At 36.4% G+C, this 18496-nt stretch overlaps 1 protein-coding gene across 8 annotated transcripts in view; it reads left to right on the top strand.

Annotated features, from left to right (window-relative positions):
- Positions 1 to 18496, top strand: part of RBBP8 (RB binding protein 8, endonuclease) — a 131088-nt gene that overhangs the window by 62731 nt on the left and 49861 nt on the right. For all 8 annotated transcript variants that reach the window (XM_037728057.1, XM_037728053.1, XM_017498726.2 and 5 more), the window contains 6 exons: positions 6191 to 6366; positions 8855 to 8959; positions 13556 to 13653; positions 15247 to 15359; positions 17145 to 18039; positions 18121 to 18247. In XM_037728057.1, the coding sequence (XP_037583985.1) occupies positions 6191 to 6366; positions 8855 to 8959; positions 13556 to 13653; positions 15247 to 15359; positions 17145 to 18039; positions 18121 to 18247 (1514 nt within the window). The remainder of the gene's footprint in view (positions 1 to 6190; positions 6367 to 8854; positions 8960 to 13555; positions 13654 to 15246; positions 15360 to 17144; positions 18040 to 18120; positions 18248 to 18496) is intronic.

Raw genomic sequence — 18496 nt, 5'->3', positions numbered from 1 at the left:
CACTCTGTCGCTGAGGCTGGAGTGTAGTGGTGCAGTCTTGGCTCACTGCAACCTCAACCTCTGCCTCCTGAATTAGAGCAATTCTCCTGCCTCAGCCTCCTGAGTAGCTGAGATTACAGGTGTGCACCACCATTCCCTGCTAACTTTTGTATTTTTGGTAGAGACAGGGTTTCACCATGTTGGCGAGGCTGGTCTTGAACTCCTGACCTCAAGCAGTCCACACACCTCAGCTTCCAAAGTGCTGGGATTACAGGCGGGAGCCACTGCACCCAGCCAGAGTATTTTTCTAGATATGATCTGACTAATGCAGAGCAGAGATATGACTAGCTTTCAGTTCCCATTTATATAAAGCTTATGTACTATTTTTGAAAACTCAGGATTCAGTATGGTCCTAATGGCATTATAGAGTTCCTAAAGATCATGTTGCGTTTGAGTAGACATTACAAAAACTTCGGTAAAACTATGTAGATGAAACATACTATTTGGCTTAGAATAGTTATTTATGTATAAACACATCTCGCAAATGGAATTATCATTCTTACCAATATACTTTTAGTATTATGGATATCCAATAGAATTCTGATATTCCTCCCATGTGATCAGTCTACTTTTTGAGGAGAGATAATAGATAAGGAAAAGAACCTATGGAATCAGACTGAAGTTATAAAATGTTTATAAGAAAATGTCAACACTTTCTAATATTAATAATGCAATATAATAGAGAACATAGGACACAGATCCACAATCTGTTACGTATAATTCCAAAACCCAAAAGGTTATTTTTGAAATGTTATTCACAACCTAACTTCACTGCAATGGCAGAATGCTATTTATAGATTTTATCCCACTTCATGTGAGTATTCATGTTTTGCTGTGAAAAATCAATGGGTTTGATTACAGGATGATGCTTTGTATTCCACTGGAGCTAGTATGTAATTATGTATGTATGCTCTGTATTATCTTTCATTAAAAAAAAAAATTTAGAATTTAGAATCCCATCTGGTTCCAAGGATTTCAGATAAGTGATTGTTGACTTACATTACTTTATATGAAGTGATTATGTATATACATAGCTTACGGTATTTTGAACACATCAGCCTTGATCTTTATGAGTACCAAAACGGTGAGATACCAAGTGTGTAGAAGTAGAAACCAACGTGTATAAATTATGTTGAAACTATATCATGTCATTTGCTTGGTAGAAATGTGAATTCTAATTAGTTTAGAATTAATTTTCAGCGTTCTCAAACATACACATTTTCCTGTTAAAGCTCATTGATATTTTAGAAAAGAAGGAAAGCCTAAAGTTTGAAATTATAGGAAAGAGTAATCATATAGATGAGCTCAAGACATATATTTTATTTAGGACATGCTTAGTCAAAAGAGTATAGGAGATGATCTGATTGTGTCTTTTATTCTCTTCTAAAATTTCAGATAGTTGTGATTCTCATGAACCAACTTCTTTTGTAGCTTGATCTCAAACAAATTGCATTTGCTTCGCAGTTTTTTTTTTTAAAGCAAATATGGTCTTGTAAAGGCAACCTAGTTTTCTCTGACAACTTAAACTACTATCCTATTATGCTATTTGTGCCTGAAATTCCCCTGAACTTTAGAAAAAATGTTATTTGACTTATGCTTCTGCTTGTTAAATGCAGTAACTCTAACTCTTCTGAGCTAGTTTTGATGTTACAGATGGCTTATATGGTAGAACGGTTATTAGTGACAACAAAATTATTCAGTAAAATTTTGCCATTATAAAGTTAAATATATATATAAATAAGCTAGGTATTGAGGTCATCACTCTCTTTGTTTTAGGAAATAGATGTGATGGGTCAGTGAAAGTCAAAGGAGTCTATACACATAAGAGTTCAAAGGACTGTAGAATTGGTTTCATTCAACCCTCTTCTAAATTGAATTCCTTATACAACTTCTTTAACAAATAGCTATTGTTTGATCATGTCTAGTAGAAGTTTACTGTTTCCCAAGCCTATTTAAATTTAGTGAGACAAAGTTATTAGAAAATTCTTTGTAAGTTTATATAGAAATTACACTGCTTATAAGTTATACTTCTTGATTCTGACTTTGCCTTCCGGGACCATCTTAAGTCTATTCACCTTTGCTACTTGACAACTCTTTTGATGCATGAAGACAGCTACCATGGCCCTCCTGAATATTGTTTTCTCTAGAGTAAATATCCTCTGTTCATTTATGTAGCATTACTTGGACTCTTCAAATTGCAAATTTTTAAAAATGTTTTAGTTTGTCAATATCTGAATTGAGAATTCAATATTCTAGAGATAGCATGATCAGTGGAGCAGTACTGTCACCTCCCCTACGATGGCTGTAACATTACTTTAAGTTTAAATTATGTTTTTAACTGGAAATACAAGTTCTTCAGAGAAGAAAAAAAAAAAGCTGAATATTTAAAACTTTTTTACAGACTCATGAAGGGAAACCCCAGATCCATAATTATAGGTCTTTGGGGAAGAAACCAACTAAGACAATTTTGACAGGAATTTAAGAGGGAGCAGGGGCCCACAAAGCAAACAGCTCAAGCCATCAGAGGGAAAAGTGAAAGGAGGACAAGTGTGTGTAATTATTTTAACCAAAAGCTGTGGTGTCAACTCTTTCTTTTTTTTTTTTTTTTTTTTTTTTTTTTTTAAAAAAATTTTTTTTTTTTTTTCCCAAAAAATCAGTGACACTAATGTTTTAAAGAATGAACTCGGTTAATGTATGGAGTTTTGTTTTTCCTCTTATGACAAAGGAAGACAAAGCTGGCACTCCTTTACTTAGTTTAGGAAACTCTAGTTAGAGTTAGTTTTGTGTTTTTGTTTTTTCCTTTTATGATCCCAGCTACTTCTACATTGACTCTGCCAGGAAATCAATTTCTTCTCGTGACTTATTCATGTTTCAGGTTGAATTTTTATGACTAATAGGCGAGCAGGCTGTGACGTGATTAGTTAAAGCTAGGTCAGATAGATTTCACACTCCATTAATTTACAAGCCTTTCTCATATGACTTTAACTTACTGTTTTTCCAGAATAAGAGTAGAATTACAGGAAGAGATTAAAAATTAGATATTAGATCTATTGCACAGAATGGTGATTTAATAAATAATGATTGTATATTTCAAAATTGCCAAGTAGCTTTTAAATGTTTTTACTATTAAAAAAAAATATATGTGAAGTGATAGATGTTAACTAGCTTGATTTAATCATTCTACAGTGTAAAGATGTATCAAAAAATGTTGTTGAACCCAGTAAGTAGTTACAATTATTTGTCAATTAAAAACAAAATTTGGCTGGGTGCAGTGGCTCTCACTTTGGTAATCCCAGCACTTTGGGAGGCCAAGATAGGCAGATCACTTAAGGTCAGCAGTTCGAGACCAGCCTGGGCAACATGGTAAAGTCCCGTCTCCATTAAAAATACAAAAACTAGCCAGGTGTGGTGGCATGAGAACCTGTAGTCCCAGCTACCCAAGGAGGCACAGGAATCACTTGAACCGAGGAGGCAAAGGTTGCAGTGAGCCGAGATCATACCACTGCACTCCAGCCTAGACCACAGAACAAGACTCCGTCTCAAAAACATAAAAATAAAATTTTAAATAATTAGGTATTTGCTCTAAAGATTGTTTCTTGGTATAAAATGGAGGATTAAAGGCCACAAATAATATTGATATCATTCAGGAAATTAAAGTTTAAATCTTTGTTGAAAAAAATTAATCTTTGTCTTCCAATTAATGCCTCTTTAAAGTCTCTGTTGGTCATAGTTTGTATAGTTCTTACTATATAACTTTTTATTTGGAAATACTATTGCAAGCTGATGTGAGTCTAATAGAACAGACTGATTTGATCATGTAAAGCCTAGATGTCTGACAGACTGGTAACAATTGGTTGGCAAATAAGGTCAGTTATGGTTTGACATGGGAAAGTCGGTTAACTTTATTTTTACTCAATATTCACAATTCAATTCAAACCAAATCTTTCAGTACCATTGGTCCTAAATTGAGTTAGGCAAGAACATATGCCTAGATCCACATAAATTGATTCTCTAGTGGAATCTGGGAATGTCTCATATTCACTCAACAAATGTTTTTGCCATACCTACTATATGTCTACTGTGGTAGGCTCTTGTGATTTATCAGTGAACCAAAGATCCTATCCTCTTAGAACTTACCTTCTAACAGGTGAGCAATAGATATAATAAATAAATTGTAGCTGGGCGTCATGGTTCACACCTGTAATCCCAGCACTTTAGGAGGCCGAGGTAGGCAGATCACTTGAGGTCAGGAGTTTGAGATCAGCCTGGCCAACATAGTGAAATCCTGTCTCTACTGAAAATACAAAAATTAGCCAGGTGTGTTGTCATGTGCCCATAATCCCAGCTACTCGGGAGACTGAGACACAAGAATCACTTGAACCCGAGAGGCTGAGATTGCAGTGAGCCGAGATTGTATCACTGCACCCCAGCCTGGGCAATAGACAGAGATTCAGCCTGAAAAACAAAATCTAAATAAATAAAAATGAATAGGTTGCATACTATATTAGAAAGCAGTAAATACTGTGGATAAAGATTATAGAGCAGAATAACAGGGAACCAGGTGTGTGAAGGGAGGTTGCAATTTTAAACAATAAAATTCCAGCAGACTTGAAGGAGATTAGAGAAATAATTAGGTATGTAGACATCTGGGGATGAACATTCCAAGCAGATGGAACAACTGGAGCAAAGTATGTAAAGTGGGAGTATGCTTGGTGTGTTTGGGGAACCTCAAGGAAGAGAGTGTGGCAGGAGTAGAAGAATATAATAGGAAAAAAGGTCAGAGAGGAAATGTGGGAGGGACACCATCAAGTCATGTAGGATCCTTGTAGATCAAAGTACTTTGGCTTGTGTTCTCAGTGAAATGAACAGATGTGACAGGGTCTTAATGAGATTTAATTGATAAGTCTTTTTGGTTCGGTGTTTTTTTTGTTTGTTTGGTTGGTTTTTGGTTTTTTTGGAGACAGGGTCTCACTCTGTTGCCCAGGCTGTAGTGGTGTGGCATGATTATAGCTCACTGTAGCCTCGACCTCCTGGGCTCAAGCAACTCTCCCACCTCAGCCTCCCAAGTAGCTGAGACTACAGGCATGTGCCACCACACCCAACAAATATTTTAATTTTTTTTTTTTTTTTTTGTAGCAATAGGGTTTTGCCTGGGCCTCCCAAAGTGCTGGAATTGCAGGTGTGAGCCACTGTGCCCAGCCGATTTATGTCTTAGTAGGACTCTTGTGACTGCTGTTGAGAGTAAACTATACAGGGACCTAGATAGAAGTAGCAACAGAAACTCAGATTTTGAAGCCTTCTTGTAGACTACGGGTAACACATTTGGTTAACAGTAGGGCCTCTAGGGTCTGACTGCTGAGATGTAAATCCTGACTGTTACTTACCATTTTAGTAAATGACTTCTATATCTTCATTTCCTCATTTGTAAAATGAAAGTAATAATACCTCATAGAGTTGTGATAATTAAACTGATTATTTAAATAGTGCCGGGCAATGTAAACATATAACAGATGTTGATTGTTATCAGTGTTAGTGTTCTCATCCTATATTTGTCAAGCATGCTAATTCTACTACCACCATGTTTAACATTGGTTCTTTCCTTTCCATATGTACTTACAATATTCTAGTTCAGACCACAGACAGAACATCTTGCCTGGACTATTATAGCCACTGTCTAAGTGGTTTCCTGACCTCCTGTCCTTATGTGGCATAATGCTGTTAGATTGTCACATTATATCCATGATTTAAAACCTTAATTTCTTTCCTCTTGCTTTCTACGTTATGTACACACTTAGCTCATGGCTCTCCTTCATGTAATTCCAGCTTTCCCTTCTCCAACATAAGTACACTGTACTATTTGCCTTTCCTCAAACTGTGGATCCTCTGCTGATCTTGTCTGCAATTTGAAGTACTTTTAATTTCATCTGAAGTGCCACTGACTACACTTTCTACTTCACTTTTCATAGTAGTATTCCCCACTGGGTACTGTAATTATTTGTGTACTTCTCTAATCCTTAGGTTTGGAACATTAGATGCAAGGAATTACATCCCTTAGAGCTTCATGGTTGTGTTCTGCTGTAACTCCATGCCATGTAGTAATTGTTTTAATATTTATTTAATTGATTTGCTTTCCATTGTCATTCTTCTCTAGGAATGATCAACAGCATCAAGCAGCTGAGCTTGAATGTGAGGAAGACATTATTCCAGAGTCACCGATAACAGCCTTCTCATTTTCTGGCGTTAACCGGCTGCGAAGAAAGGAGAACCCCCATGTCCGATACATAGAACAAACACATACTAAATTGGAGCACTCTGTATGTGCAAATGGTAAGAGCTGGAGTTGTATTTTAGTTCTCTGGTTTTGTAAACCATTGCTCATCTACTAGTTTTTATGTTATTCAATCTAGTGGAAAGAAAATAGTCACTATTCTGGTATCACATGGTACAAATATGAGTTCAACTACTATTAGTAAAATGACTGAGAAGGCATTTTCTGCCCATGTTATATATAGATACGTGTTGTCTATATGACATGTAAATATGCCATATTTTATAAACATAGTAAATAAATTCTTTTTCTTCTAAAAATAATCCTATGTGTATATATCCAAGTGGGATAGAAGGAAAAAGGAAAGGAACTTAACGTTAATTTTACCTGCTATGTACCTGGTATTATGCTGAGTGATTTGCATATATTATTGCTGTGTTTTAATTCTCATAACAGGCGTGTGAGATAACTATCAGCTCCTTTGTTTTATAGATGAGGAAAGATATGTTTAGAAAGGTTAAATAACTCACTGAAAGTCAACTTGTAGATGAGTCAGAATTCAAATATAGATCTTCCTAGGTCTGAACTTTCCTACTCTCCAGGTCTTTGCCCATGGGTACCCCTGCCATTGGAGCTTTCTATAACTGGCTATTTTTATTTATTATCATTTTTGGGAGTTAATGATAATCAAGAAATGGTGGGTTTTTGTTTTTTGTTTTTTGGGGCGGACAGAGCCTCGCTCTGTTGCCCAGCCTAAAGTGCAGTGGCGTGATGTCAGCTCACTGCAACCTCCGCCCCCTGGTTCAAGGGATTCTCCTGCTTCAGCCTCCTAAGTAGCTGGGATTACAGGCACATGCCACCATGCTCTGCTAATTTTTGTATTTTTTTGGTAGAGATGGGGTTTTACCATGTTGGTCAGGCTGGTCTCGATCTCCTGACCTCGTGACCCACCCACCTCGGCCTCCCAAAGTGCTGGGATTACAGGCGTGGGCCACCAGGCCTGGCAAGAAATAGTGTTATAATGTGTCTACTTTGTGGCTTTTCAGTGGCATGTTTCTAATTCCAGCCTAGTTTATCATTTCTGCTAAATGCTTTAAAACTGCCTTTCACGTAGTCCCATAATTTATTATGTGCCGTGATACAAGTATTCCTTTTAGTATTAATCTAAAACAAACAGTAAAGACTTTAATTTTTAACCTAAACTATTTGCAGCAAGGAAAGCATGGGGGTAGGGAATATATACATAGTTCTAGATATATTTGTTTAATACAAATAAATTGTTGACAGTAAATATGCCTTTAAACAAATAAGCAGATCTTATTCTTAGATGTTGGAACATTGGCAGTTTTCCCCCATTTTATAAGTGTTTGTATCACCATCTAGTGGAAAACAAAAGAACTGTTAAAAATCCTACACTTAATTAGGAGCTAAGTTAAAATGTAAAATCGTAGATCTAAAATGAATATCCATTGACCTTTTAGTTTGTTGTCAGACAGGACATGAATCATTAAAGATAATCACTGCATAATTTAGATCAGATTTAAATCCACATATAAGAATATTTAGAAAACAATTTCGTATTAGGAAAGTCATTCATAACTAATACAAATGCTTCTGGTTTATTTCTTCTTTGTATGAAAGCAGCATATAACTGTTTAGAAATGTAATTCACTTGCTTTAATCTTGTTCTGATTATTTTTTACTTGGAATCCAAAATTTGGTTTTAAGATGTATGATAACTTTGAGCCATACAAATGATTTTAAAATAATGTTAAGTGCTTTAATGACTAATTAGTCCTGTTCTTTAACTTCCCTTGCTTGCTTATTTTAAGGTTTATAATACTTTTTAATGTTATTCCCAAGTTATAAATAGTAAAACCATTTCACTGTACTTTGCCCTTATTTTGATTTTCTTTGAACTAAATCTTTAAATAGTGGAGTGATTTCTGATAAAGCATGCTTCAGAGTTTCCTTCCCAAAAATAAAAACTCTAAAACAAAGATCATGGAGGTAAGTGATATAGTATACATTAGATTGATTGATCATTTGTTTATTGATTGAGTGAGTTAGGTCTAACCCTGTCATCCAGGGTGGAGTACAGTGGTGTGATCTGTAGCTTACTACAACCTGTAACTTACAGGCTCAAGAGATTCTCCTGCCTCAGCCTGCCAAGGTGCTAGGATTACAGGCATGAGCCACTGTGCCCACCCCGGTATACCTTTTAAATTAACCTGCTGATTTCTAACAAATACAAAAAGAAAAGTAACATGAAAATGTTACTACTCTAGGCAGTTTAGATCAGAAGAAGCTCTCTGTTCTAGTCCCCGCTCACCCAATGTCTTAACTTAAACAGCTTTGTTTCTTAGTGAAATTAAAGGAGCTTACTTCTTAGAATATGATAATTATGTCAATAAAGTAGTACTTATAATGGATTTAAATACAAATAAATACATAAAAATTTTTAATATGAATAAATGAAATAATTTGATAATGCTTTCCATCATCATTGTTTATTATGTAATCTCTTTTCTTTTTTTCTCTCCTTAGAATTGAGAAAAGTTTCCAAGTCTTCAACTCATCCACAACATAATCCTAATGAAAATGAAATTCTAGTAGCTGACACTTATGATCAAAGTCAATCTCCAATGGCCAGTAAGCAAGATACTGAGATTACTTTACAAGTTTAAAATTTGGTTATTGGTGGGTAAGAGTGACCCACAGTCTAACTTAGACAATATTTTAAAGGTATTATTCATATACTTTTGTTTATATTACTAGTTTAATATCTTTCTCATATTAGAAAGTAATGCTATCCTATTATTAGTTCATATAAATATCCCTAATTATTAACATAAATTACTAATAATTTTAAATAAAGAAGGCTTTACTGTGATTTACTCATTTGTTCAACAAATATATAAGTGTCTATTGTATCCCATGCGCTGAATAAAACAAAGCGCTTGTCCTCATGGAGCTTATGATCAAGTTGAGGGAGTAATACGTTGTCTGACATACATTTGTCAGACAAAAGCAAGTGAAGACGAGTGAAGCAGGGTAAGAAGGGATATTAGAAAGCCTCACTTGTAAAGTGATTATTTGCATAGGGACACAGGGAGGGAAGTGAGTCACATGTCAATCTGGGAAAAGGGCACTCAGGCAGAAAGATTAGCAAGCCCAGAGGCCTTGCAGTGAAGATGCCATTTGGTTTGTTTGAGGAATATTAAGGAACCCTGTGTGGCTGAAGCAGAGTGAGTGAAGGAGAGATTGATTTGGATAACAGGAAAAATAGAGTTACCATTTACTGAGATGGAAGAGACTAGGAGCCACAGGTTTATAGTTTGGGGTGGGGGTGGGTAGAAATTAGAAGTTTGGTTTTGGGAATATTCTATTTGAAATGCAAAATCGACATTTGTAAAGTTTGGATTTGTGAGTAGATGTGAGAGTTCAGAGAAGTTTAGGATGGAGACACATATGGAAGTTGTCAGCATGTAGAAGATGAGATTACAAGCAAGTGAGTATAGATGGGGATGAGAAGAAGTCCAAGTACTGAGCCTTGGGGAACTTCATTATGTAAAGCCATGATTTTCAACTTTTCATTTGTTGAAGAACCCCCACCCTAGCCTTTTTAGACATTTTTCCTCCCAATCCCTTCCCCCCTGGAATTTTATTACTACAGGTATACTGTATATCTGTTTAAGTGATATGTGTATGCATGTATGTCTGTGCTTTATACATAAAAGAGTAAGGGGTTTTTTTGGTTTGGTTTGGTTTTGTTTGTTTGTTTGTTTGCTCCTCCCTGCCCCGAACCATTTTTCATTTTTCACTCCCTTAAGAGAAATACTGTAGCTGTTGAGGTTGTGAAAATAAATAGGAACCAACAAAACAGAGAAGGAGCTAGGAAGACTAAAAGTGATGTCTTTTAAGCCAAGTGGAGAGAGGATGAAGGAGTGGTCAACTGTGTTTAACATGCTAATAGGTCGGGTAAGATGAAGACCTCTTAGAATTGACCATGGGATTTAGTCGTGTGGAGATCATTGAGTGTTAAACTAGTAACATGATAAAAGCCGTTAAGGTGTAATGGTGATCCTCTGAGATCTGTGTCATGTTCAGAGGAAACTGAGGGAAGGGAAAGTGGAAAGAGCATATACAAACAAGTCCTCCAAGATATTTTACAGTAAAGAGGAGGAGAGAACAGGACAGTGGCTAAAGAAGAACATAGGTCCAGGGAGGAGTTTTTCAAGATGAAATATTATAGCATGATCAGCATATACTTAGGCTGATAGGATGATGAAGTAAAGAGGGGAAATTAATAATTCTAGAGAAAGAGGGAACAATTGCAGCATCCTTAGAAAGGTCAGAGGAGATGAGATCCAGAGCCCAGTTGGAAGGATTAGCCAAGGTTAATCATTTTTATTCATTTTATAATAGTGTAAAAGTTACATTCCGAAAGATACAAATCATTTTATATTAACATGTGTATCTGTTTATCTGTCCATGAATATGTGTGTATGTGCATGGAGGCTCAGGGTCCAGCAAAGGGTGCTGGGGATATAGCACTTAGTATGGCAGATCGTTGCTTCTGAGCTCTCTAGAGCCAATTCTCTTCTGCTACTGCCAGGTCTTTGCTCCATCATTTGTTCTGTCTTCCTTATACAGTATCTGCAGTGTCTCTGCTGGCTTATTCTTCCCCATATACATATATGTTATCTTCCATCTTTAAGAGATAACCCCCCTTTTAATCATCTCCACCTTTAGCTACAGCTTCTTTTCAGAGTTGAAAAAGTATTAATAGTCTATACTCAATATCTTTACTTTCTTAATTCCTATTCACTCTGACTCACTGTAGTATGGATTCTATTCCCCCACCCCTACCTGTAAGAGAAGGAGAGAGGAGCAAGAGAGAGGGAAGAAGGAAGAGAGGAGAGAGAAAAGTGCTAGAGGAGGCAGGTACAGGGGAAGGGAGGGAGGGAGACGTACAGGGGAAGGGAGGGAGGGAGACTTACAGGGATTGAAGAGAGGAGTATACATTCACATACCCTTTCTTTTATTATTATTATTATTATTATTATACTTTAAGTTCTGGGGTACATGTGCAGATCGTGCAGGATTGTTACATAGGCACACACATGCCGCAGTGGTTTGCTGCATCCATCCCCCCATCACCTACATTAGGTATTTCTACTAATGTTATCCCTCCCCAATCCTTCCACCCTCTGCTGTCCCTCCCCTAGGCCCCCTACCCCCCAACAGGCCCCAGTGTGTGATGTTCCCCTCCCTGTGTCCATGTGTTCTCATTGTTCAACACCCACTTATGAGTGAGAACATGTTTGGTTTCTGTTCTTGTGTCAGTTTGCTGAGAATTCACATACCCTTTCTTACTCCTTACACTTGAACTGCCTCTGACTGCAAATGTCATCAGTGTTGCTGTTCTCCAAAATATATGGTACTATGGCTGTTCTATTTCTGTCTCTCTCTTTTTTTGAGACAGGGTCTCTCTCTGTCACCCAGGCTGGAGTGCAGTGGCACAAACAGCTCACTGCGCAGCCTTAACCTCCCAGGCTCAAGTGATCCTCCCATCTCAGCCCCTCAAGTAGCCGAGACTACAGGCACGCACCAGCATGTCTGGCTAATGTTTATATTTTCGTAGAAACAGGGTTTCACCGTGTTGTTGAGGCTGGTCTCACTCTCCTAGGCTCAAATGATCAACCTGCTTCGGCCTCCCAAAGCGTTGGGATTACAGGCGTGAGCCACTGCACCTGGCCTCACTTTCTATCTCTTTCTGGAGGAATGCCAGTAGTCTGCTCTAACTCATAGGCTAATAAATCCCAAACCTGTATCTCTGATCAAGACTTTTCTTCTGGATTCCCAACCAATGTATTTACCTGCTGTTGTATATCTCTACAGGGACGTCTTTCAACTTCAGCATGTCTGTAGTTGACACTTAACCTGTCAAACCAACTCTTCATCCTTGTATTTGCAGTCTCAGTCAATGACACTATACATGCCTCTTTGGGTCATCCTAGATTTCTGCTTCATCTGTTTTTTCTAAAGAGCATCTAAGTCTTATTGATTCTGCCTCCTAAATATCTGTTTTACGTATTCTTCTGCACTCATATTATACTAGTTTAGGCTACTAGTATCTCTCATCAAGACAACATGTTCTAGTAATCTAATAGTCCTCTTGCCTATTAGTGATTGCTTGTTGCCTTATGAGTATGTCACAGCCACAAGTACCTTTTCAACCCACACATCGCATTTGTTTTATTTAAAACTCTTGGATATCTCTTCATTGTCTACAGGATAAATTTGAAACTCCTTTGCATAATCTGACCCCTAATCATAACCTAACCAACCTAACTGGGTTTGTGTCCTACTCCCATCTTATGCAGTTTGACTTCTAGCAGTCAAACCACGCATAGTTCCCTGAACAAACAATTTTGTTTCACTTATGTAGACCCTTAATTATACCTAGAATTCTACTTTCTATTCCCAGTCCAGTTAACTTGCCATATTCTTCCTTCTCTCAGGAGTCAGCTTAGGTATCACTTATAACTTTCCTTGATTTCCCAAGACAGATTTAAGAGTCCTTGCTCTATCTTTAAATCACCCCTTTTTTGTACCATTATTATAATGTTTATCACATTCTATTGTAATTCTCTTTTTACCTTTCAACTATAGCCCATAAGCTCCTTGAGAACAAGAACTTTTTCTTTTCATCTAGTGCTTAGCACAATACCTGGAACATAATAAGTGCTCCATAAATATTTGAGTTAAACCTTTATAAAATACGGGAACATAGGTGATTTACGAATATGTGTTAGCTTAAGACCTGAAAAATATGCAGTGCTGACAATCTCTCCTACAAAGCATGTTTTCATGAAAGATACTGTAAATATAGTTTAATATTCATTTTATAACATAAGCCACAATAATTCCACTGTAAACCCATTTTATGATTTATTTCCCAGTGGCAATAAGGAAAATTATCTACCTACTGCATTCAGTTCATTTAGGAAAAACATAAAACTTGAAAAATTTTACCAAGCATAGACCTACAACTTATTGCCATTTATTTATGTTAGGTATTTTGGACCTTTTGCACAGAATTTTAAAATGTGTCTAGTGCCATCTGATAAAGTGGTTCTTGAGCCTTTTCCTTCCTCTTTTGTCATTTTAATATATCTAGCTTCTACAGTTTTGTATAATTGGTTTTATTATTTTTTTTAATGGTGTATTATTTATTCTTAGAAACACATGGAACAAGCAGCTATACCCCTGATAAGTCATCTTTTAATTTAGCTACAGTTGTTGCTGAAACACTTGGACTTCGTGTTCAGGAAGAATCTGTAAGTAATTGTTTAGTTTGGCAATAACATGAATTAATTTTATGTCTTTTTAGGTCAGTTCTAAGAGAATTAAGCAAGATAATTATTTTATCTAAGGATCTTGGGTAAAGGCCTAAAACAAAACTTATGTTGTTAGAAAGGCCTATTTCTGTTGTCAGCCCAGTAGTCTCAGGAATCTAGAATCTAGAATTCTTGGGATATGGGTTGAGTCAAAATTTAAGGGAGTAATTATGGCAAAGAGATATTGTCAACTTTCTTCCCTTCCCTCTCTCTCATGCCCCATCCCTGCCCTCATTCCATCTAAGAGAAGACCTACACCTTTAGGCTGATTTCAGAATTGTTGTTTTGTTTTATTTTTTAGAGATAGGGTCTCACTGTGTTACCCAGGCTGGAGTGCAGTGGCTATTCACAGGGCACTATAGCCTCAAACCCCTGGTCTCAAGTGATCCTCCCTCCTCAGCCTCCCACATAACTGGGACTACAGATGTATACCATCATGCCCAGCTAATATTTTTTTTGTAGAGGTAGGGGTGTCACTATATTGCCCATACTGGTCTCAAACACCTGGCCTCAAAAGATTCTCTTGCTTCAGCCTCTCAAAGTGTTTAGATTACAGATGTGAGTCACCACACCCAGCTGTACTCTTACTAAATTGTCTTGCTGTTGAATTTCTAAAAATTGAATTTGTTTTTCATGACATTTGGATTTTTTTGTCCTTACTAGTTTTAAATTCATTCTTAAATGAAAGTGGGTAGTTTTTAGCCTTTGAAGTTTAAATGTATTTTATAGTTTCTAATTCCCTTTTACCCATAAACCCAGCAAGTCATAGCTTAGACACCAAATAGATCAAGGGAGCTGAAATCTAACGACATGCTGCTCAGCATGTGATCCATGGGCCAACAACATCTGCTTCACTTTTGAAGTTTGTTAGAGATGCAGGATCTCAGACCTACTGAACTTGCATTTTAACAAGATCTCCAGTTGACTTGTGTGCAAAGATTGAGAAACTCAGTTCTTTAAAGGATTATTTTAAATTTGTCTCCCCTCAGTATGAATAATTATCTCTATTCCCTTCTCTGCATCTGAATCTTATTTTTTAGAATTGGAGTTTTATATTCAAGTAGTAGAATATACATATGTAAAATATTGATGTTTTTCTCTTTAAACTTAAAGTATGCTTCATATTTTTCATTGTGGTGAAATTAACATAGATCATTTTGAAGTATACAACGACATTTAGTGCATTAACATTATTATGCAACTACCACTTCTATCCAGCTCCAGAGCATTTTTATCACCTTCAAAGAAAACCTCATACCCATTAATCATGTATCCCCATTCTCCTCCCTTCATCCTCCCACCTCCCACTTGACATCCTCTGGCAACTACTTATCTGCTTTCTATCCCTATAGATTTACCTACTCTGAATATTTCATATAAGTGGAATCATACATTATGTGGCCTTTGTCTGGCTTCTTTTACTTAATATATTTTTGAGATTTATCTACATTGCAACATATATCAGTACTTCATCCCTTTTTAAGAAAGAACAAATTCCATTACATCGGTATGCTTCATATTTTACTCTTAAAGGAAACTCAAGGTCCCATGAGCCCCCTTGGTGATGAGCTCTACCACTGTTTGGAAGGAGATCACAAGAAACAGCCTTTTGAGGAATCTACAAGAAATACTGAAGATAGTTTAAGGTAATTAGGGGCATGTTGGTAAAAACTTATATGCTATTGGGGAGATCCCATTACAATGAATTCCATATAATTAAACCATTTCTCTCCTTCAGCATATGGTTTGTTATTCTGGTTATATAAATTTTTACTTTAAAAAATTGTCTCCCTAGTTTATGACCGATTGAGAGCTTTTTTGTGTTACAGTAGAAAGGTGGATATCATTTTTAGCTACTTTCCATGTTTCTATCAAGTAGTACTTGTTCCCAGCCTGTCACTCTGTTCCTTTAAAGACCCAGTCATCGCTTCGGTGTTTATAATTCCAAAAGCTAGATGTTGTACAAAATGCATCTAGAAGCTTGAATGTGCTTCCAAGATTGTGTTGCATCTCATTTTTACTAATTTCAGAATATGCATTAACTAATAATACAGCTATTCCATATCAGTGGGGGATGGTTATAGGACCCCCTCCCATGTGGGTACCAAAATCTGAAGATGCTCAAGTCCCTTACATAAAATGGCCATCATCGTTGCATATAACCCATGCACATCCTCCTGTATATTTTATGTAACTTCCAGATTATTTGTAACACCTAATACAGTGCCAACATATTAGTCCATTTGCAAGATTCACCATAGTACTTGGTACATGGCAAACTCAAGTTTTGCCTTTTGGAATGCTGTGAAATTTGGGGTTTTTTACCCAAATTATTTTCTAACCACATGGTTCAATCTATAGATGCAGAACTCACAGATAAGGAAGGCCACCATACCTGTATTTATGTAGCATTATGGTTTTTAAAAGAGCAAATTATTTTCTAGCCACATGATTGAATCTATAGATGCAGAACCCACAGATAAGGAAGGCCACCATACCTGTATTTATGTAGCATTTTGCTTTTTAAAAGAGCTTTTGGTTTTTAGATATATATATACATCACAGTTACTATGTCATCTTAGTAATTCATTAAAGTAGATTTTGTTACCCCCATTTTTTGGTTTATCTTAAAGATGACAGAAATGCAACTCCAAAAAAAAGTTAAATGTCTTGTTTAAGGCCACATAGCTATTAAGTGGTAGAGCCAGAGATCTTAGCCCACATCTTCAAACTTAAAGTTACTGCTCTTTCTACAGGATTTTCTCTGCTAGAGACAGGCTGAGTCTTAATTTATATTCAGTTCTGTAGTGTAAGAATTTTGTTTACTGGAGTTACTCATGATAAAATGTCAAAACCAAAGAACTTAGGTTCTCAGTGCAATTTATTAAAATATGATTTTTTTTTTTTTTTTTGAGACAGAGTCTCAGTCACCCAGGCTCAACTCACTGCAACCTCTGCCTCCCAGGTTCAAGTGATTCTTATGGCTTAGCTACCCAAGTAGCTAGGATTACTGGTGTGTGCCACCACCCCCGGCTAATTTTTGTATTTTTAGTAGAGATGGGGTTCACCCATGTTAGCCAGGCTTGTTTCAAACTTCTGGCCTCAAGTGATCTGCACACCTTGGCCTCCCAAACTTCTGGGATTACATGCATGAGCCACTGCATCTGGCAAAGGTGATTTTTTTTTTTTTTTGTATGATGAAGTTATTTAAAGCACTTAGGAAAAATTTTTTTAAATGTGCATATTATGATATTAAGAAATACTTCCTATGTCATTTTCCTCTGCTTTTCCTCTTCACTTTCGTCATGTAAATGAAGAGAAGCCAAAAGCTGTACCTTGTCTTAAATTTTGGTTAATCATTTACCTCTAATAGGTAGATAAGACCTTACTATTCGTTCTGTATTAAAGAGTTATTATCACTTTTTATTTAGATTTTCAGATTCTACTTCAAAGACTCCTCCTCAAGAAGAATTGCCTACTCGAGTGTCATCTCCTGTATTTGGAGCTATCTCTAGTATGAAAAGTAGTTTAGATTTGAATACAAGTTTGTCCCCATCTCTTTTAGAAACTGGGGGAAAAAATCATGTGAAAACACTTCCTTTTAGCAACACTTGCATTTCTAGATTAGAAAAAACTAGATCAAAATCTGAAGATAGTGCCCTTTTCACACATCATAGTCTTGGGTCTGAAGTAAACAAGATGATTAGCCAGCCATCTTCTAATAAACAGATACTTATAAATAAAAATGTAAGTGAATCCACAGGTGAACAAGATAGGACTGATCACATTAAAGATTCTAACACTGATAAACATTTGGAGCCCCTGAAATCATTGGGAGGCCGAACATCCAAAAGGAAGAAAAGTGAGGAAGAAAATGAACATGAAATAAACTGCCCCCAGGCTTCTTTTGATAAAGAAAATGCTTTCCCTTTTCCAATGGATAATCAGTTTTCCATGAATGGAGACTGTGTGATGGATAAACCTCTGGATCTGTCTGATCGATTTTCAGCTGTTCAGCGTCAAGAGAAAAGCCAAGGAAGTGAGACCTCTAAAACCAGATTTAGGCAAGTGACTCTTTATGAGGCTTTGAAGCCTATTCCAAAGGGTTTTTCCTCAAGCCGTAAGGCCTCAGGTAGCAACTGCACATTGCCCAGAGATTCCCCAGATGAGCCCTGTTTACAGGAATGCATCATCCTTCAGCCCTTGAGTAAATTCTCTCCAGACAATAAACCAACATTACAGATAAAAGAAGAAAATGCTGTCTTTAAAATTCCTCTTCGTCCACATGAAAGTTTGGAGACAGAGAATGTTTTAGATGACATGAAGGTTTGTGTTGAATGTTCAAGGATTTTGATTAAGATGGTTGCTTGTGATTTCATTTAGAGCTGACAATTATTTCTGTTTTAGGGTTCTGGTTCTCATGAGCCAATAAAAATTAAGACCAGGTCAGTCCATGGAGGATGTGAACTTGCATCAGTTCTTCAGTTAAATCCATGTAGAATGGGTAAAATAAAATCTCTACAAAACAACCAAGGTGTGTACACCATAAACAGGATCTCCACATTTCATTTAAAAAATGACTTTTTTAATGACTTTAAATTGAATGTCATTATTTACTTTTTTAAATAGATTGAATTTTTTTGGAAAAAAATCTTATTTCTTCCTGCATGTATCTGTATTTACAGGATGATTCTCTCTGACTTCATTTTACCTGTGATTTTTATGTTCTTGTGCTTTTTGAAAAAATGAATTGAGATCTTTTGATACGTCCTTTTTTTTTTTT

This window comes from Cebus imitator, unplaced genomic scaffold (genome assembly GCF_001604975.1).
Source record: "Cebus imitator isolate Cc_AM_T3 unplaced genomic scaffold, Cebus_imitator-1.0 Scaffold12, whole genome shotgun sequence".
Classification (NCBI taxonomy): Eukaryota; Metazoa; Chordata; class Mammalia; order Primates; family Cebidae; genus Cebus; species Cebus imitator.
The sequence above is the reverse complement of the archived record's forward strand: the minus strand, read 5'-3'. Positions and strand labels throughout refer to the sequence as shown.